At 33.5% G+C, this 21138-nt stretch overlaps 1 protein-coding gene across 5 annotated transcripts in view; it reads left to right on the top strand.

The window, feature by feature from the left end:
* LOC149782311 (pleckstrin homology domain-containing family G member 5-like) overlaps window positions 1-20910 on the top strand; it is a 416669-nt gene extending 395759 nt beyond the window's left edge. For all 5 annotated transcript variants that reach the window (XM_089933695.1, XM_089933694.1, XM_089933693.1 and 2 more), the window contains 6 exons: window positions 3130-3267; window positions 4751-4870; window positions 6006-6138; window positions 7847-7959; window positions 10643-11694; window positions 18019-20910. In XM_089933695.1, coding sequence (XP_089789821.1) covers window positions 3130-3267; window positions 4751-4870; window positions 6006-6138; window positions 7847-7959; window positions 10643-11694; window positions 18019-18028 — 1566 coding nt within the window. In that variant the 3' untranslated portion in view covers window positions 18029-20910. The remainder of the gene's footprint in view (window positions 1-3129; window positions 3268-4750; window positions 4871-6005; window positions 6139-7846; window positions 7960-10642; window positions 11695-18018) is intronic.
* The last annotated feature ends 228 nt before the right edge of the window (window positions 20911-21138 follow it).

Below are 21138 nucleotides of genomic sequence, written 5' to 3'. Positions count from 1 at the left end.
GTCTGCGAGTGAAATATAAAGTACAAATGTTATATTTAGCATATGACTACATTGTTTATGTTGATATACTGTAACATTTATCTACATGCAGTATATACATTGTCTATGTTGATATACTGAAACATTTATCTATATGCAGTATATACAGTAAACCTTGTGATGTCACATATGACATCATGTAAATCAATGACTAATGTTGATAGTATCCAAATGAATTGTATGGTCATTTCATTTCACTATTCTGTGGCTTCATTGCACTATTTTGTGGTTTCACAACACTATCCTGTGGTTTAACTATGCTATTCTGTGGTTTTATTACACTGTTTTGTGGTTTCACTAACTACTCTCTGGTTTCACTGCACTACTCTAGTTTCACTTAACTATTCTGTGGTTTCATTACACTATCGTGTGGCTTCACTACACTATTATGTGTTTTACTACACTCTTCTGTCGTTTCACTTTACTTATAGTTTCACAAAATACAATCAGTATTTTACCTGAATAAATAAAGTTTACAGTTGTGCTTTATGAGATTTATGAAACTCTGAATAATTTCAATCTTGCTTGCTTAGGCTTGCAGTAGATAAACATTATTCAACTTTTGTCATAAATTTCATTTAGACCCCCCCCCCATAACTCTATCATTTTTTGTGAAGCTTTCATTAACAGATCTCAGTGATAAAAATACTTGTTATGATGGTGATTGTGGCTGAGTGACAAGTTTATGATTTTGTGCTTTACATTTTTCAAAGTCATTTAACTAATACATCCTCATTTTATTCAATCAAATGCCTTCAGTAAGTATGTAACTTGGTTTGCAAAGATTACAGTCATCTTCAGTGTCAGCTCATTTGGTAGAGACTGTGTAATCCAAAGGTCAATGGTTCAGTACCTTCAATACCCATCCAAGTGAGTCCATGCTGGCTGCCTCGGTGTTCAAAGCTTTGTCACTGTTTTCTCCACCTAAATATGCTCAAAGGCTTTAAGGAATTGTAGTGCCTGTAAAATCATGGCTTCAGCACTCTTAAAGCAGAATTGAAAGTATTAAAGCTAACTACATTTCCTACCTTGTACATGTTAGTCCAATGAAAGTGCATACAGATGTACCTAACCACATTTCCTACCTTGTACATGTTAGTCCAATGAAAGTGCATAAATATGTACCTAACCACATTTCCTATCTTGTACATGTTAGTCCAATGAAAGTACATAGAGATGTACCTAACAACATTTCCTACCTTGTACTTGGTACAGTCCAATGAAAGTGCATAGAAATGTACCTAACCACATTTCCTACCATGTACATGGTACAGTCCAATGAAAGTGCATAGAGATGTACCAAACCACATTTCCTACCTTGTACATGGTACAGTCCAATGAAAGTGCAAAGAGATGTACCTAACCACATTTCCTACCTTATACATGGTACAATCCAATGAAAGTGCATAGAGATGTACCTAACCACATTTCCTACCTTGTACATGTTAGTCCAGTGAAAGTGCATAGAGATGTACCTAACTACATTTCCTATCTTATATATCTTACAGTTCATTGAAAGTGCATAGAAATGTACCTAACCACATTTCCTACCTTGTACTTGGTACAGTCCAATGAAAGTGCATAGAGATGTACCTAACCACACTTCCTACCTTGTACATGGTACAGTTCAATGAAAGTGCATAGAAATGTACCTTGTCACATCTGCCTTGTACGTTTACTGTTAATGGGACAATTAGATAATAGGCATGTACCTTGCCACATTTCATACCTTGTGTGTGTATCTGTTAAATATATGTATCCAACTCTAGTACATCATGACACTAAGGGAAATAACTGATAAAATGTCCCTGGGAAAATGCTTTAATTAAACTCTTTTTGTTTTCCTTCTTTTATTACTCTGTATTTTATACTGTATTTATATATGTACTTTTATATACAATAGCTACTACTATTACATTTTTCAGTTTTTGCTGTGTTTTGCTTTGCTTGCTCTTCCCACTCAGACGACTTCAACCCTGATGAAATAATTTTATTATCAAAGCAGCATATGATTTATGGGATATGTTAGGGTTTCCTTGGCAACTGTTATGTGGCAAAAATGCTGCCTTTTCCATTCATATTCTGGCTACTTTTGAACTGGCCAATCTGAAATCAGGCATATTGTGTTGTGGTGTTGTCCTTCTGTGAGTTAACATTTTCTTGTTCACTCCATAACTTTGTAATGGCAGTGGAGATTTTCATGAAACTTTGCCCTAGTATGACTAGACAATATGTGATGTAAAGAAGTCATGCCCTCTGTCTCAAGTCAAGGTCACAGCAAGTCTAGGGTAAATATAAATGAATGACCTTCATCCATGTATGGGTATACCTTTTATCTGGGCTTGACAGTATCTCCTATATTGTGCCATAAACTCTGCATCAAGGTCATAGGAAGGGATAATTTTAGTTAGTAGCCTTTTTCCTTATACACCCTGTCATTTTTAAAACCCTACAGATATTTTGAAGAAACTGTACCCAAGTCCACCCCTTACCACACAGTCGACATGTCACTACCTCTGTGATGAAGGTTTATTTGTTGGGAGAAGACAGCCATATATCAAAGCTGATTGTGCTATGTTTGTTGTTCTATCATTTACTTAAAGAGATAATATTTATGGATGAAAATCAAGTGACTGTTTCAAAGAAAGTTTAAATGAAATATGGAAAATGAATTGGGAAATTGGGAAAACCCTTTGGATATATATAGAAACTCTTAAGTTTTACACAGGATCAGTAAAGTCAGTCACAGCCTTGCTAGGTGTGATAAGGATGAAAATTATACCATTAAGGCCTTGGCAGTGTTATATGGTATGATAAGAATAAAAAAACATACCATTAAGGCCTTCACAGCATTATAGTGTTTGACAAAAAGGCAAAATACCATTAAGGAACTTCACAGTGTTATAGGGTTTGATAAGAAGGAAAAATATCATTAAGTTCAAACTTCACAGATTTTTATGGTTTGACAAAAAGGAAAAATACCAGTAAGGCCTTCACGGTGTTATAGGGTTTTTTAAGAAGGAAAAAATACCATTAAGTAACTTCACAGTAGTTATTGGGTTTGATAAGAAGGAAAAAATATCATTTCAGATTGCCAGCGTGGATAAATTTGTATCCTTTGTGAACTCCACACTGAGAAAACAGCATGAAGAGGAAAGACTTCAGGCTATTGCAGACAAGGTGGAAACATACGATGCTGTAGATGCGCCCAATGATGAGTGCCTCAAGGTCAGAATTTGCAATAATTTTTGTAGAGTTTGCTTAAATTGTTTCTAGTGTTTGTCTTAGATTACTCCATTATGATCATTTCTGTTATATTACACATTTCTGTGAAGATCAAAAGTTATATACTATAGGACAACTTGTAAAATGTTATATATGGTAGGACAGCTTGTAAAATGTTATATACTGTAGGGCAGTTTGTAAATTGTTATATCCTGTAGGGCAGCTTGTAAATTATTATATACTGTAGGGCAGCTTGTAAAATGTTGTATAATGTAGGGCAGCTTGTAAACTGTTATATATTGTAAGGCAGCTTGTAAAATAATATACACTTAGGGCAGCATGTAAAATGTTATATACTGTAGGGCAGCTTGTAAAATGTTATATACTGGTAGGGCATTGTGTCAAATGTTATACACTGTAGGGAAGCTTGTAAAAAAAAAGTTATATATAGTAAGGCAGCTTATAAAATGTTATATATGGTAGGGGAGCTTGTATAATGTTATCAAGATCACTTGTATAGTTGTAATGTGAGACTGTAGTTCTTTTAGGAAATCATACCTACCACATATATTCCTTTAAAAATCTTGTCCAACTGCAAATTCCACAGACCCAGATCTGCCATCAAAGAATTTGTTGCCAGATCTGGATCTTGCATTTAGTTTGAAATAATCAGTAGAACAAACAACATAGACCCTGATTTGCTCATGCATTATGTAATGACAGATCAGAGTCTGTATTTTTACTATTAACAAACAATATGGACCCTGTATTATGTGATGGCATATTTCATTATGTGCAGTTTGATCTGACTTGTATTCTGGTACATATGGTGTCATCACCATATTATAATGTCAAAAATTGATGTGTGGAAACTCTGCATTGCCAAAAGGTGGTGTGTACTTTGGCATGGAAACAATGCATTGCCAAAACATGGTGTATAATAATGTATGGAAACTGTGCATTGCCAAAAAGTAGAGTGTACTTTTGCATGGAAACAATGCATTGCCAAAACATGGTGTATAATAATGTATGGAAACTCTGCATTGCCAAAAAGTGGTGTGTACTTTTGCATGGAAACAATGCATTGCCAAACATGATATATAATAATGTATGGAAACTCTGCATTGCCAAAACATGATATGTACTAATGTATGTGGAAATGTTTCAGTGCCAAAAAGTGTTTTGTGGTTTATACTAATGTATGGAAACAATGCAATACAAAAAGTGATGTGTAGTAATGTATGGGAACTCTGCATTGCCAAAAAACTAATGTGTATCTTTGTATAGAAACTTTTCAATGCCAAAAATTGATATGTACTAATATATGGAAACTATGCAAACAGTAAATTGACATGTTAAATATATTTTTCAAACTGTTTGATTTCATTATAATTAAAATAAATGTAATATATGGATTTTAAAAAAATGGTGGTGGGCTTTTTACGAATTATGATGTACATTAATTTATTCTCTGCGATCCTTACAGATAATTCAGCAATACAATGGAAACTTTAACTTGTTGGCACCTATGCAAGGCTGTAACCCAGAGGAGATCAGATCACTTATTATGCAGTCCGCTCTTAAAATGAAGGACAATCAATCACGGGTAAGTCTGTTATATTGACAAGAAAGTTATTGGAGATGTCATCACAATTTAGACTGGTTTTGAGCCATTTGTTTGGACTAGTCAGTAGAATAAACAAAATAGACCCTGATCTGCTAGATCTTTGTGCAGATAAAGGTATATGTTGTTTGCAGTTGACTTTTCATGCAAAATTAAAGAAGAGATTAAAATCTTTTCTTTCATAATGGTCTTGTTTTTAGCAAAATACATTTAATTAAATATACAAAAATCTTGCATTATATTAATTTTAGTCATTAGGCCACAAGACTAGATGAGTTTGGTGTGGCCTTGCATTGTCTGTCCATCAATAATTAATATTTTCAGCTATTTAAAAACCATTGAACCAATCTGACCAAAACGCTGCATAAAGGAATTTCAAAATCCATTATCAAATATGGCTACCATTACTAAAATAGAAGTCTTTAAATTTATTAAAACAACCTATAGTATGTGGCTAAAATGTCAGAGGTCATGGTTATGACAAGTCTTGCTTGTAATTAATGCTTTCTGCTCAGTAGGTTTAGTTCAAGACCACACACCTTACCAAGGGTCAAAATCACTGAGGCTCATTGATCAGTTATCTCAAGTCAACCAAGCCTTACTAATGCCAAGATAAAGTACCATTAAATATTGGGAATGCATGCAAAGTACCATTCATCGTACATTTTTTCAGTTTTTTATATCACAATTTAAGATCATATAATGAACAAAATTTTTAATTTTGACTTTAAATGACCATGCAATCAGTATACAAACATTAGTGGGTGGTTGCCTTATTCGGAAATAACAGTACACGTATTGGCAAACCGTATCATTAATCAAGGGAGGTAATGCAGTAGTTACTTTTGGACACTATTTAGATTTTGACAAAATTGACTACTGGATTACCTCCCTTGATTAAGGATCAGTTTAACTGCAAATTCAGTAACTATTATCATAGGAACGGATTTTTAATCTACATATAATAACGGTTTTCAAAAACATGAAAAATTTACATTTTTAAGATTTTTGCCATTCTTTCAATTCAGTGGCCTCTCAGATTTGTGCTAATCATGCTGATTCACTGTTAAGAAGTGTTATAATGTGGCAGTATTGTACCTCATTTATTTTCTTGCAGATGGATGTTGAGTGCCTTTTGTTCACTGACTTATTGTTGATCTGTAAATCCAATAAGAGAATGGACAAGTACAAGATTCTAAAACCTCCAATGAGAGTGGATAGAGTTATTGTCCATGAAATTAAAGATAAAGGTGAGATTACAAAGATTATGAATTCACTATTATTCATTGGGTAACATTTTTATTGTGGTTGGTACAAACCATAAGCTAAAATTCCAAACACAAAGAGCCTTTGGTGAATTTGATTAGGTCCCTTCCTATCTGAGGGTTTTTCAGGAATTTTAGTTTTAAGAAATATGTAAGATATTGCAAAACAACATAATTCACAAAAATGAAAGAATTCACATTTTAGATATTTATGATTTCTTCAAATACTAAATTTAAAATAGAATGCTTGCTTTCTCAATGTATGTAGCAGTATGGCCTTGTGGTTTGAACATTGGATGCATCAGTTTTGGGTGGTAATGGGTTTAAATCGTGCATTGGAAATTACTGTGATGTCCTTCAAAGTTGGGTGGTAATGGGTTTAAATCTTGCAATAGTACTTACTGTGATGTCCTTCGGGCCTTGCTGGTAATGGGTTTAAATCTTGCAATGGTAATTACTGTGATGTCCATCAAAATTGGGTGGCTATGGGTTTAAATCTTGCAACAGTACTTACTGTGATGTCCATCAGGTTTGAGTGGTAATGGGTTTAAATCTTGCAATAGTAATTACTGTGATGTCCTTCGGGTCTTGGTGGTAATGGGTTTAAATCTTCCAGTGGTAATGTGTTAATGTGTTGTACATCAGGTTTTGATGACAATGGGTGTAAATCTTGCAATAGTAATTACTGTGATGTCTGTCAGGTCTGGGTGGTAATGGGTTTAAATCTTCCATTGGTAATTGTGTTGTACATCAGGTTTCAATGGTAATGGGTTTAAATCTTCCAGTGGTAATTAATGTGATGTCCATCAGGTATGAGTGGTAATGGGTTTAAATCTTGTAATGGTAATTAATGTGATGTCCATCAGGTTTTGATGGTAATGGGTTTAAATCTTGCAATGGTAATTACTGTGATGTCCATCAAATTTGGGAGGTAATGGGTTTAAATCTTGCAATGGTAATTACTGTGATGTCCATCAAATTTGGGTGGTAATGAGTTTAAATCTTGCAATGGTAATTACTGAGATGTCCATCAAATTTGGGTGGTAATGAGTTTAAATCTTGCAATGGTAATTACTGAGATGTCCATCAAATTTGGGTGGTAATGAGTTTAAATCTTGCAATGGTAATTACTGTGATGTCCATCAAATCTGGGTGGTAATGAGTTTAAATCTTGCAATGGTAATTACTGTGATGTCAATCAAATTTGGGTGGTAATGAGTTTAAATCTTGCAATGGTAATTACTGTGATGTCTATCAGGAAAATGTCATTTCAATAGTTCCAGCTCAGTAGTAGATAACTTTGTTTTGGCTTATACTGGGGCTGTTCCTGCAGTCAGTTGGCATCCAATCTGTGGAGATTAATGTAAAAACTATTGAAAAGATAGTAGAAGAAAATCCCAGTAAGAACTACCAACCCAAAGGAAGTTACTGGCAACCTTTCTCACACACATTGGCCAATTTTGAGACTGGAACCCATGCAGACAGAGGTGAGTTGACAGTGATTGGTAAGGCAAGCACTTTAGACCACTTCACCATCCAGGGCCCTGCAAAGTGATTGAACCTTAGTAGGACCATCAATTTATTTAACTTGGAATCTTGGAGCAAAATAGGACATTTTTAATGTCTTTAGATCTCGTATAATTTGATTGTGCTTAAATGTGTCAGATGACATTTCCTTAATTTCTGCTTCCAGGTAGTTTCTTGTTAATCTACCTAAATGAATACCATGTACCTGTGTCTAGTTTTACCTTCCATGCTGATCAGGCTTCTGTACGAGTCTGGACTGAACACATCAGGAAAGCACAAGTGAGTTGTAGTTTCAGTGGGTTTTCTCATTACTGTCGGCTAGAACCAATATATTTTTCTGCAAATATTGGTAGCACAGTAATCCCTTACTATAAGACACCTCTCAAGGAACATCAAAATGGGATAATTTGTATTAATAACACAGACATTTTCAAGCAACAACAAAATGGGATAGTTTATATAGATAACACAAACATTCTCAAGCAACAACAAAATGGGATAGTTTATATAGATAACAGACATTCTCAAACAACAACAAAATGGGATAATTTGTGTATATAACAGACATTTTCAAGCAACAACAAAATGGGATATTTTGTGTAGATAACAGACATTCTCAAGCAACATCAAAATGGGATAATTTGTATTAATAACACAAACATTCTCAAGCAACAACAAAATGGGATAATTTGTGTAGATAACAGACATTTTCAAGCAACAACAAAATGGGATATTTTGTGTAGATAAGACACCTAAAGCAACAATAAGATAAAACAGAAACATTCTCAAGCAACATCAAAATGGGATAGTTTATGTAGATAACAGACATTCTCAAGCAACAACAAAATGGGATAGTTTATGTAGATAACAGACATTCTCAAGCAACATCAAGATGGGATAATTTGTATTAATAACACAAACATTCTCAAGCAACAACAAAATGGGATAGTTCATATAGATAACAGACATTCTCAAGCAACAACAAAATGGGATAATTTGTATTAATAACATAAACATTCTCAAGCAACAACAAAATGGTATTTTTTATGTAGATAACAGACATTCTCAAGCAACATCAAAATGGGATAATTTGTATTAATAACATAAACATTCTCAAGCAACAACAAAATGGGATAGTTTATGTAGAAAACAGACATTCTCAAGCAACATCCAAATGGGATAATTTGTATTAATAACACAAACATTCTCAAGCAACAACAAAATGGGATAGTTTATATAGATAACAGACATTCTCAAGCAACAACAAAATGGGATAGTTTATGTAGAAAACAGACATTCTCAAGCAACATCAAAATGGGATAATTTGTGTGGATAAGACACCTAAAGCAACAATAAGATAAAACAGAAACTTTCTCAAGCAACAGCAACATGGGATATTTTATGTAGATAACACACTTTCTCAAGGAACAATAAGATGGGATATTTTGTATAGATAACAGACATTCTCAAGCAACATCAAAATGGGATAGTTTATGTAGATAACAAACATTCTCAAGGAACAATAAGATGGGATATTTTATATAGATAACATAGACACTATCTCAAGCAACAACAAAATGGGATGTTTGATATAGATAACACTTTCTCAAGCAACAACAAAATGTTTTTTTTGTCTAGATAATACAGATGTTCTCAAGCAACAACAAGATGGATTATTTTGCATAGATAACATAGACACTATCTCAACAAAATGGAGTGTTTTGTATAGATAACACACTTTCTCATGCAACAACAAGATGGGATCATTTATATAGATAACACAGATGATCTCAAGCAACAAAACAATGGGATATTTTGTATAGACAACACTTTCTTAAGCAACAGGCTGAGATATTTTGTATAGGTAACACATTTTCTTAAGCAACAAGAAGATTGGTTATTTTGTATAGATAACATAGACACTATCTCAAGCAACAACAAAATGGGATGTTTTATATAGATAACACTTTCTCAAGAAACAAGATGGAATATTTTGTGTAGATCACACACTTTTTCAAGCAACAACAAAATGGGATTTTTTGTACAGATAACACACTTTCTCAAGCAACAACAAGATGGGATTTTTTGTATTGATATTACACCCTTTCTCAAGCAAATAAAAGACAAGATTGTAGATTATAAAGACTTTAAGATTTCCATGTCACAGGTAGTAAGTAGGTTTAGTCTCAATTGTTTTGTGTTAATTATACCATAGATATGTTGTATTCACAGTATTCCCTCATTATAATGCCATTCATTGACATGGCTCCTGTTAATAAGGCAGTTATGGGCATGGATCCCATTTCATTATTTGGTAGAAACATGTGTATCATGTAGTTTAGTCTCACTACACTTTTTTAAGCTGTATGCTCTTGATTTCATTAAAAGTGTACAGTTTCAATTTGGGCATTACATTAGAACCTGTATTGAAAGCCCACCCCTTCTGCCAAAAAATAATGGTCTCTCAAGACTGGTGGTCTCTCATAACAGATCATAACACTATATAATCAATAAATCTATGCACAAAAATTCTGGTCTCTCAAAACATTTGGTCTCTCATAGCAGTAGTCTCTCAAGACAGGTTTTACTGTATTTCTTAACATGTAGTAGTTTAAATTTTGTTAGGAGATGAAATTTCTTTAGCCCACTTAGGCAGTCATTTAACATGCCAATTACTGTAGTGTCTGCATATATCGGTATATGTAGTGATTTTTATATTTTTATGTAAACAGCAGGCTTGAAGATAAAGGAATTTCTTACAGCTTTTTGAGATATTGAAAAATCCTTGAATTAAAATGATGAACAGTTTCTTCCAAAAGTAAAAACCGTATCAACAAAAACTTATAATGGCAAATAATTTGTAAACATCATATAATGGACATTTTGATCCAGAAAATCATTTGATTGGTAGAATATTATCTTTAGAAAGTTGTTATAAATACATGCTTTTTGTTTATCCCAGACTATGTATCACGAGGCCAGGCAACGAGCAATCCAGAATCTTGATCAACCACAGTACCTCGGCACTGAAATTGTAGAGGAACAAGTCATAGGTTATCACCCCTTGGTGATTCCAGATAACCCTCCACAACTGCATCTTACACATTGTGATAGCTTTGAATCTCACCGAGATGGAAACCTAGAGGCCCTGATGACCCTTGAAGGGTCAGAGTCCGAATCTCACCTCAATCGGTCCAGATCGTGGAATGATATAGAACACACTGTGGATAATTCCTCATCAAATTCTGATTCAAAGGGAGATTACTCTCCTTCTCTCCCCAATAAGAAACACAAGGTTGTGCAATATTCAAATTCGGAACCTTCCATTTTGAAACCAGGGGAGGAACGATTACAAGTGCCATCTGTGCATTCACAAAGTCATTATGATGAATCGCTACCAGATATTATGGATGAAAATCTGAGAATAAAACTCAATCAAAGACGGACTTCACGGACCGAAAAAAGATATTACACAGCTGATGCTGTACAGGAAATTCAAAGACAAGAGGGTAAAGACACAAGTATTTATAAGAGATTATCTTGGAATTTTGGAACAGGTGAACAAACTACAGAAAAAGATAATTTAATTAGAAGCAGAATTCAGAGTTCAGATTCATTAAGGAGTATACACAGTTCTAGTGGAGTCAGTTCGACTGGTTCCCTTCATTTAAGTCCTGAGGGTGATATTTGTGAAGATATTATTCTTGAATCGAACACACAGAATAAAGATGTAGATATTAATGAAGACAATTCTGAAACGGAATGCGCGTTAGATACACTCAATGAAGATGATTACAAGCCCAGTTATCTCATACCCAATGTGAGGCAATCCAGATCAAAATCAGCATCCGATATTGTGGCCCTTATACAAGAAATGAGTACTGGGGATCTGAAAGATGGAATATCCTCCATAGATCTGCCCAAAACTGAAGCTCAGAAAATGAAACTTTCACATTCTGAGTTCATGAGAATGACAAAGAAGTTGCTTCTTTCTGCCACTGACATTGAGGCCAGGTTAGTATTATATATAATTTAGAAATTTTCATTAATTTTTTTGGCAACTTGATCTTTCTTGCTCGTCATATTGAACTAATACAGGAAAACCATTCTTAAGAGACAACACTGTTTGTTAGCAAAAATGCAGAAAATATATTCACAGAATGCATACTGGCATATAGGGACTTTCAAGGCTGTACCAATGATGCTGGTTCATTATCAAGCATGGCCACCTCTACTAAAAATAGAAATATATTCACACAGCTTCTTCTCAAAAACCACTGAACAGAATATGACAAAATCTGACCACAAGCACAGTGGTATAGAGGTCTTTAAAATTTTCGCAAACACCCTTCTAGCCTCAGAAATGGCCTAAATTGCTAAAAATTTAAAAAAAATTTAAACCATTGTCCAAAAATCACTTAAAAGAATGGACTAAATTTGACAGAAAGTATTCTTGCTTGAAGGTCTTTTTAAATTAATATTAGTAATGCCAGTCTTCCATCAGATGTGGCCACATTTACAAAAGTAGAAAAACAACATGAGCACAAAAAACTTTGGCAGCATCTGATCAACTTTGACAGAAAGCATCAACGGCAGTGAAGTGAACAACATAATTGAAATTTTTTTTACAGAAAGCATCCTTCCAATTCATATATCTTGTATTTGGCTATTGGACAAATATCAGCCAGATGAGCAGTTTTTGGTTACACTTTGGCCTCTTGTTAATGCACAAGTCATAAATGACTTGTGGTCTCTTAAAACAAGTGTCTCTCCATGTCATATTTCAGACAACACCCAGCCATGAAAATTAGTTTTGGCACAGAACTTTCATAGAAACATTTTGCAAATTTACCTAGCCTTAGAAAAAAGCAATTAATTTTGGTATAGCCTACCTTACCAAAAGTTATGCTTAGTGACTCTTGTAGCGTTAGTGTAGTGTCCTTTCATATGTCTTGGGTTTGAAATTAACTTTCTTCTGTATGAGCTCCATTTTGGCAGTTTTAATATTTTTGGATTGCAAAAATCAGGATATTTTGTATTTGAAACAAACATTTCAACACACTACCAAAGTATTGTGCTTTATTGATGGTTTCTGTGTAAATGATTTACATTAATTCAGTTGAAATTTAAATACAAAATATCGCTTGAAAGAAATTCTAGTTATTTTTTTCTCTAGCAATTTCCTAGGATATCATAATTGTGTCAAAGAAAATGCTAACTTGGTAGAATCAATTTCAAGCCCTGATGTCTATCCATCTATAGATATGTCCACTGATGTCTATCTATAGATATGTCCACTAAGTATGTCCATCTTTAAATATGTCCACTAATATCTATCCATCAATGAATAGGTCACTGATATATATCCATCTATAAATATGTCCACTGATGTATATCCATCTATAAATATGTCCACTGGTGTCTATCCATCTATAAATATGTCAGTGATGTATATCCATCTATAAATATGTCCACTGATGTATATCCATCTATAAATATGTCCACTGGTGTCTATCCATCTATAAATATGTCCACTGGTGTCTATCCATCTATAAATATGTCACTGATGTATATCCATCTATAAATATGTCCACTGATGTATATCCATCTATAAATATGTCCACTGGTGTCTATCCATCTATAAATATGTCCTCTGGTGTATATCCATCTATAAATATGTCCACTGGTGTCTATCCATCTATAAATATGTCACTGATGTATATCCATCTATAAAGATGTCCACAACCTAGATTAATCTCAGTACATATATTAGAGATCTTTCATTTACCTTTTTTCTATTTTCATATCTTTTAATTTCACATTCTTCAGATTATGGAATATAGCTTAATTTACACTTGCATTCATCCAAAAGGGTCTATGGATCATCCCAATGGGTCATGTGTCATCCTAAAGGGTCATGGGTCATTCCAATGGGTCATGTGTCATCTTAAAGGGTCTATGGATCATCCCAATGGGTCATGGGCCATCCCAAAGGGGTTATGGGTCAAGATGATTTCTTTTTAAAAAAATTGTTCTCCCAGTGATAGCACATAGCATTCAGGATTAAGTTTGATGGTGAATTTTTTTTTATTTTTTTAAAACTTAAATGATATGGGTATGTCCAGATGTAACTGGATTTTCTAGTACAGATGACCTCAGAGTTGTCATGTATGGATATGTCCAGATGTAATTGGATTTTCTAGTACAGATGACCTCACAGTTGTCATGTATGGATATGTCCAGATAAAATTGGATTTTCTAGTACAGATGACCTCAGAGTTGTCATGTATGGATATGTCCAGATGTAATTGGATTTTCTAGTTGGATTTTCTAGTGCAGATGACCTTAGAGTTTTCATGTATGGATATGTCCAGATGAAATTGGATTTTCTAGCACAGATGACCTCAGAGTTGTCATGTATGGATATGTCCAGATGTAATTGAATTTTCTAGTACAGATGACCTCAGAGTTGTCATGTATGGATATGTCCAGAATTGATGTAATTTGTTTTTCCTGCACAGATGACAACAGTTGTCATGTTTAGATATATCCAGATGTAATTGGTTTTTCTAGCACAGATGACCATAGAGCTGAGATATATGGATACGTCAGATGTGGTCATTTTATCCTGTACAGTTGCCCACATAGATGGAGTCCTGATATATGGATATGTCTAAATGTATACAAGATCAGTTTACTAAAAGTAGGTCAGTGCAACCTTCATTTCACTCTCCCTGATTTGGATTAAGTTATTTACTTCAGTTTTTACTGTACTGTTGGTTAGGGAGTCATGTAACTCAGCTCATGGGTACATCGTTTTGGATAAAATAGCCACTTGCCAAAAGTAGGTTACCTTTAACTATATTTCATGCAGCAATAACTTCATTGTGTTGTACAAGTATCCATGGTTGGGCCTTGTGAAGGTTGATGGAGTTATTTCTATTGCTAAATATTAAATACTCTCTTTTCAGAAGTTCATGCATGGGCTCAATCTGATACCTACACTTTAAAATATGCATGTAATAATGTGTATGAAAAATTACACTTACAGGATATGTATACACGTATGGTGTGTTACAGGATAATATATACACGTATGGTGTATTACAGGATTACAGGATAATATATACATGTATGGTGTATTACAGGATAATATATACACGCATGGTGTATTACAGGATAATATATACACGTATGGTGTATTACAGGATAATATATACACGTATGGTGTATTACAGACAACTGCAGTACATTATAAGTAACTACAGAACATTACAAATAACTACAGTACAACACAAATACATAGTGACCATGTATTATCAGTAGTTATGGCATATTATATACAGTTATGGTATATCATTGAAAGTTAGAATATAGACAGTTAAATTTAGGGTATATTACAGACATTTACAGTATATCACAGACAGTGACAAAATAGACAGTTAAATTTAGGGTATATTACAGACATTTACAGTATATCACAGACAGTGACAAAATAGACAGTTAAATTTAGGGTATATTATAGACATTTACAGTATATCACAGACAGTGACAAAATAGACAGTTAAATTTAGGGTATATTACAGACATTTACAGTATATCACAGACAGTTATAGACAATTAAATTTAGGGTATATTATAGACATTTACAGTATATCACAGACAGTTACAATATAGACAGTTAAATTTAGGGTATATTACAGACATTTACAGTATATCACAGACAGTTAAAATATAGACAGTTAAATTTAGGGTATATTACAGACATTTACAGTATATCACAGACAGTTACAATATAGACAGTTAAATTTAGGGTATATTACAGACATTTACAGTATATCACAGACAGTTACAATATAGACAGTTAAATTTAGGGTATATTACAGACATTTACAGTATATCACAGACAGTTACAATATAGACAGTTAAATTTAGGGTATATTATAGACATTTACAGTATATCACAGACAGTGACAAAATAGACAGTTAAATTTAGGGTGTATTACAGACATTTACAGTATATCACAAACAGTTACAATATAGACAGTTAAATTTAGGGTATATTACAGACATTTACAGTATATCACAGACAGTTACAATATAGACAGTTAAATTTAGGGTATATTACAGACATTTACAGTATATCACAGACAGTTACAATATAGACAGTTAAATTTAGGGTATATTACAGACATTTATAGTATATCACAGACAGTTACAATATAGACAGTTAAATTTAGGGTATATTACAGACAGTTACAGTATATCACAGACAGTTACAATATAGACAGTTAAATTTAGGGTGTATTACAAACATTTACAGTATATCATAGACATTTACAGTTATGGTGTAATTTACAGACAATTACAGTGTATTACAGAGACCTACATTCAAAAATATATTAAAGACATTTATTGTATATTACAGACATTAGCAGTACCTTAAAGATAGTTATTGCACATTGTTGACAATTACGGTACATGACAAAATGTGACTTAGTTTCTAGAACTTTATAAATGTCACTGAAACAAACTGTGTCTGTTTCTGACTTTGAGCACTTTATACTTGTTGTCTCCTAAGTACCACTGAAGATGCATATTGAAAAGAAAGTGGATCATATACCAATATTGGATTGCTGTGACCTATTTTCACAGGTTACTGTGAATTCATTTATTTATTTTGATATTGTTGTGGCTTTTTACAGAATTGTAGCTTGATTGGTACTTAAATTTGAGTAAGGGGTCCAGCTTGAGGAAGGGTTGCATTTTTTTCACAGAAGGATAACTGTTCAATAGATTTTAAATTTCCAGTTTATGGCACCAACTAATTCCACAAAAAATAGTAACTCATGAAAATAATGATTTAACATTAGCGACCAATACCAAGCAAATACTGACTTGTGCCACAGATATCTAGCATCTTTCATGGTCTCATATCAACAGAACAATTGATTTGTACTATGACTACTAACAGCTTACAAACACTAACGTCTGTATGAACTGTCTCTGATTTACTACCAGCTTGGAAACTAACATCTGTTTGAACTTGATCTCTGACTACCAGCTTACAAATCACTGACATCTGTTTAAACTTGATCTCTAACTACCAGCTTACAAACACTACCATTTGTTTGAACTTGATCTCTGACTACCAGCTTACAAACATTGACATCTGTTTGAACTTTATCTCTAGCTACCAGCTTACAAACACTAACATCTGTTTGAACTATATGTCCTGACTACCAGCTTACAAAACACTAACATATATTTGAACTTGATCTCTTAACTACTAGCTTACAAAACTCTAACATCTGTTTGAACTTGATCTCTGACTACCAGCTTACAAACACTAGTTAACATCTGTTTGAACTTTGCTTGTTTCTGACAGTAAACAGAAAATAGAGGTTGCCACTTGCTGTCCGTTTAGAACTAAAATACCATCACATGCTTCCAACGTTCCCTGTATACAACCCCATGTACTTGGGCATGTGCAATAGATTTGATGAACTCCCCTGAATGTTATAAGAGGCAAATAATGTAGGAAGGAGGCATATTTTCTGACTTGTTACCATACTGGACTTGCAACAAAAATGATGTGGACTTAAAAAACTTCAGTCTGATCGGCTTTCTTTGGTGTTATCTTGGGCAAGGCAGTTTACTTCAGTTGCCATGGCTCAAAATAAGCAACTGGTATTGTTTTCCTGTAAGATGCCAAACCAAACATGTATCACAGTAGTTTCTGTTTTCTATATAAATTCTCAAAAACGTGTGCTTTCTAATCCTAGTACTTTTGATCTTTACTGTGGATTGAAATTTGTTATCTTGCAATGATTATGAGAATGATTAAGACCTAATGACTAATGAGATCATCAGATTTACTTTTGTTCTCTATCTTTACAATTCTATTTGTTTTTACCTTTATTTGTTTATTTTATATACCTTTGAAAGAATTTAAACATCTTAATGAATATCTCTTATCTTTGGAATAATTGTTTACTTTATTCAAAATGATTTATCTTCCTAAATATCTCATGTTTACATTTTTTCAACCTTTTTCTTTACGCTATATCCAGAATTGTGCAGTTAAACTACACATACCTACACATGTGCATGCATACCTACATATATATTTATATAGAAAAAGAATGGACAAAATAGATTTCCTTTACTATGAATTTGGTTAAATTAGAAATTTAACCAGTCCTGATAATATAGATTTCACAACAGAATATACACCTTTTATTTATTTATAGTGATTTTTCACAATTCACATTTTATTTTGATTTAATATTTAGTTTATTTTAATTGAAAATTTAATATACTTTGTCTTTTTTTCAGTGAGGTGTGAGCCTAGTGCAGATGAGACAACAGATTGTCTCAAAGTGCTGACTATTCAAATCCAGGAGTGCAGGATAGGAGTGTGATTAGTCAGGTCAACAAGATCTGATTCCAGATGACTTAGTAACAGACTGGTTATCCAGCATTCATTTCACATTTCTGAATGAAACTGCAAGGAATCTTAATGAGAACTGTTACCCAGTCTACAGGCAATAGATAATTTTCCTTGCTTTTTGTAATCAGATTCCATGTAAAGACTTTCTATATACATACTGTTTATTTTAATATGCCTGTGATAATGATATTCATGTGCTTATCAAAGTTACTAATTTGAAATCTCATGTTCATTAGAAATGTACATGTTAAAGAATGGCTAATATTCAAATATTTCATGCTCATGTTTAATTATAATCTGATTGCAAGTTTATTTTATGATGGAGGTTTTGGGGGTATGGGTATTTTGGGGTAATATCCCATCGGGATGATATTTTCACAACTCATACCTTTTGTGGCAGAGTTGTTTTTTCTTTGTTGTTGTTTACAGCATGGCTGTAAAGGCACTTTAATTGGTGCATATTTAATGTTTTTTTACAACCAGTGGCCATTGCTACCACAACACAGTGAAATAATCAGTGCAAATTATGGACATTAATTTGTCCCATTAAATTATCTTACCCTGTAGCAGTAAAGAACAAATTCAAAGTCAACAGGACAATCCATAGGATTTTTGACATTACTCAGTACCTCCCCTATGATAGTTAATTCTTCCCAGTGCTTACCAGCTGCTATAAGACAGTTCAGCCCTCCCAGTCAGCTTATGAGCTCCTTCAGGACAATTCAGTCCTCACCATGTCTAAATACTGCTTTAGGACAATTCAATCCTTGCTGTGTTTAAAAGCTGCTTTAGGACAATTCAACCTTTCCAGTGCTTAGTTAAACTGACTGATAACAATTCAACTCAACTGCTGTATGACAGTTCAGCCTTTCTGATGCTTATCAGTTGCTGTACAGCATTCAAATGTAATGTGCTTAGCTCACTAATAACCAGGCATTGTTATTCTCTCTTTTTATTCCAAAAATTCTACGTTGAGCTTGTGTGTAAATTTTCATAATTCCATAGGCCCCAGACTGTACTTCAGAACCATTAGGAAATTCCCTTTTGCTCCCTGCTTTGGAACTACCTGATATTTTTTAAAAATTAGTAGTATATTTCGGGAATAATGCAAAACAAAAATTTTCGATACCAGACTGAACCTTAATTATCAGGATATTATTGATGTCTTTGAGAATGCATCAAAGTGACCAGGAATAATATAGTGTGTGTTTAATTACATGGTGATATTCAAGTGAGTGTTCTCACAAAGTACCAAGGATTATCATCTCAAATATACATGGAACAGCTGGAATAACATTGTTAACATAGTTTGTATTGATCGAGTGTGCCATTATAAAACATGGGCTGTGAATAAAGCAGTTGCCATACACTGATAACCTCAGGCTAAATGCTTGAAATGAAAATATTTGGCATAATTTGAATGCATTATAAATGTCGCAGTGTGACCAATTTGCTTATGCATAATATGCTCAAATACACTGCATATAAAAAAAACAGCAGTATAATTAAACGCATGCTAACATGACACGTTTTTGTACAGGGAGAATATTCTACAGTGTTAAAAATTCCCTAGTGTCTGTGATCACAAGATCATAAATTAGCAATATTAAAAACTCTGCATTGTTGACATAATCACAAAATTTGATCCACCAAAATAGTAGCTATGTGGCATATTAGCCTTTATTTAGAAGTATGAAAAAAAACTTTTCAGGTAAAGGCTAGTTGTCCTGAAAAGATGTTAACATGCAAGACCATACAGTATGAGAGAAAGTCACAGATTTTACAATTTAATGTACATTTGTTTCAAAGATAAAAGAAGACAATTAAACATGTAACATCATTCATTGCAAATTAAGCTACAAAAATTAGACTATAATTAGGAAATTATCACATTTCAGCATGATTTTTAATTGAAATAGGTGAATGTTAGCCATATTTAATTCCCTTTTTATCGATAAGCATATCTGAAGCTGTAGTAACGTTGTTTTCTACTGCATCTCATGCAAAAACAGGGTCAGTTTAATTATGGTTACACTTTTTAAGAAATAAGTAAGCAGTCATGTTGTCCATTGAGCATGTCTTCAAACAGGGTACAAGTTCCTTGGAGACTGCACAGTTATTGTCCTACCTCGCAATGCACCTGCAGATCAGGGTCTGTGTTGTTTGTTGTTTGGATTAGTCCAGACTGGCTGCATAGAACCAGAGCTACTGGAATATTACGAGATAGGTAAGTGAAGTTTGCAGATGGATCCATCTTGAATGGTTCATTAGGAGCATCATCTAATGGAAAGTTGTCTCAAAATGTCAGAAGTTTTGTCAAGGATTTGGAAAATCTGTTGGTGGAGGGGAATTGTAAATGAGCTATATTTCATCTGTTGTAGTAATTCTTGTCTGCCACTTGTTCAAAACATTTTCAACCTCTAGAGAGTCTCTGCGAAATCAGGATTTGTCAGATAGGAAAACGTTTTTTTTTGTTGTTGTTTTTATTGTTGATTTTGTTTGTTTTTCAATATTCTGCATTCATCTGAACTAATATTCACAAAGTCCTCCATCTTAAAGGATGAAGTTTCTTTTAAATACTGCACATGATTGCAATCCCGATTCATTAGCACTGCTGTCTGCATGCTAGACTTGAAATTCATTCTACTCACAAAGTTCACATTAAAAATGCACATGAGTACATCATTGCTGGTAATTAAAATTGATGGAAAGCAGTCGTTATTGCATTTTTGTAGAATTTAGCATTTTCCATAAGTGCTAATAAACGGAAAGCAGTTTTTCAAGTGCAATTTATTTTGTTTCTTTCACTACAGATGTTTTACACAGATTTCAACATGTGACAGTACTGTACTTTGACGAGATGCTGCTTGTATTTGACATACAGTGGTTTCGTTACTTTTGCACAATGACTTTGGCGGTATTGATGATACAGTTTACAAACTGCATGTCTCTGGCTGTAAATGTTTGTTTTTATCTTCTGAGTCAACCATGATGAAATTTTTAAT

The sequence above is a fragment of the Sinohyriopsis cumingii genome, chromosome 15, assembly GCF_028554795.1.
Source record: "Sinohyriopsis cumingii isolate HCF-2022 chromosome 15, ASM2855479v2, whole genome shotgun sequence".
In the NCBI taxonomy this organism is placed as follows: domain Eukaryota; kingdom Metazoa; phylum Mollusca; class Bivalvia; order Unionida; family Unionidae; genus Sinohyriopsis; species Sinohyriopsis cumingii.
Note: the sequence above shows the minus strand (reverse complement) of the source record. Positions and strands in the feature narration are given on the sequence as shown.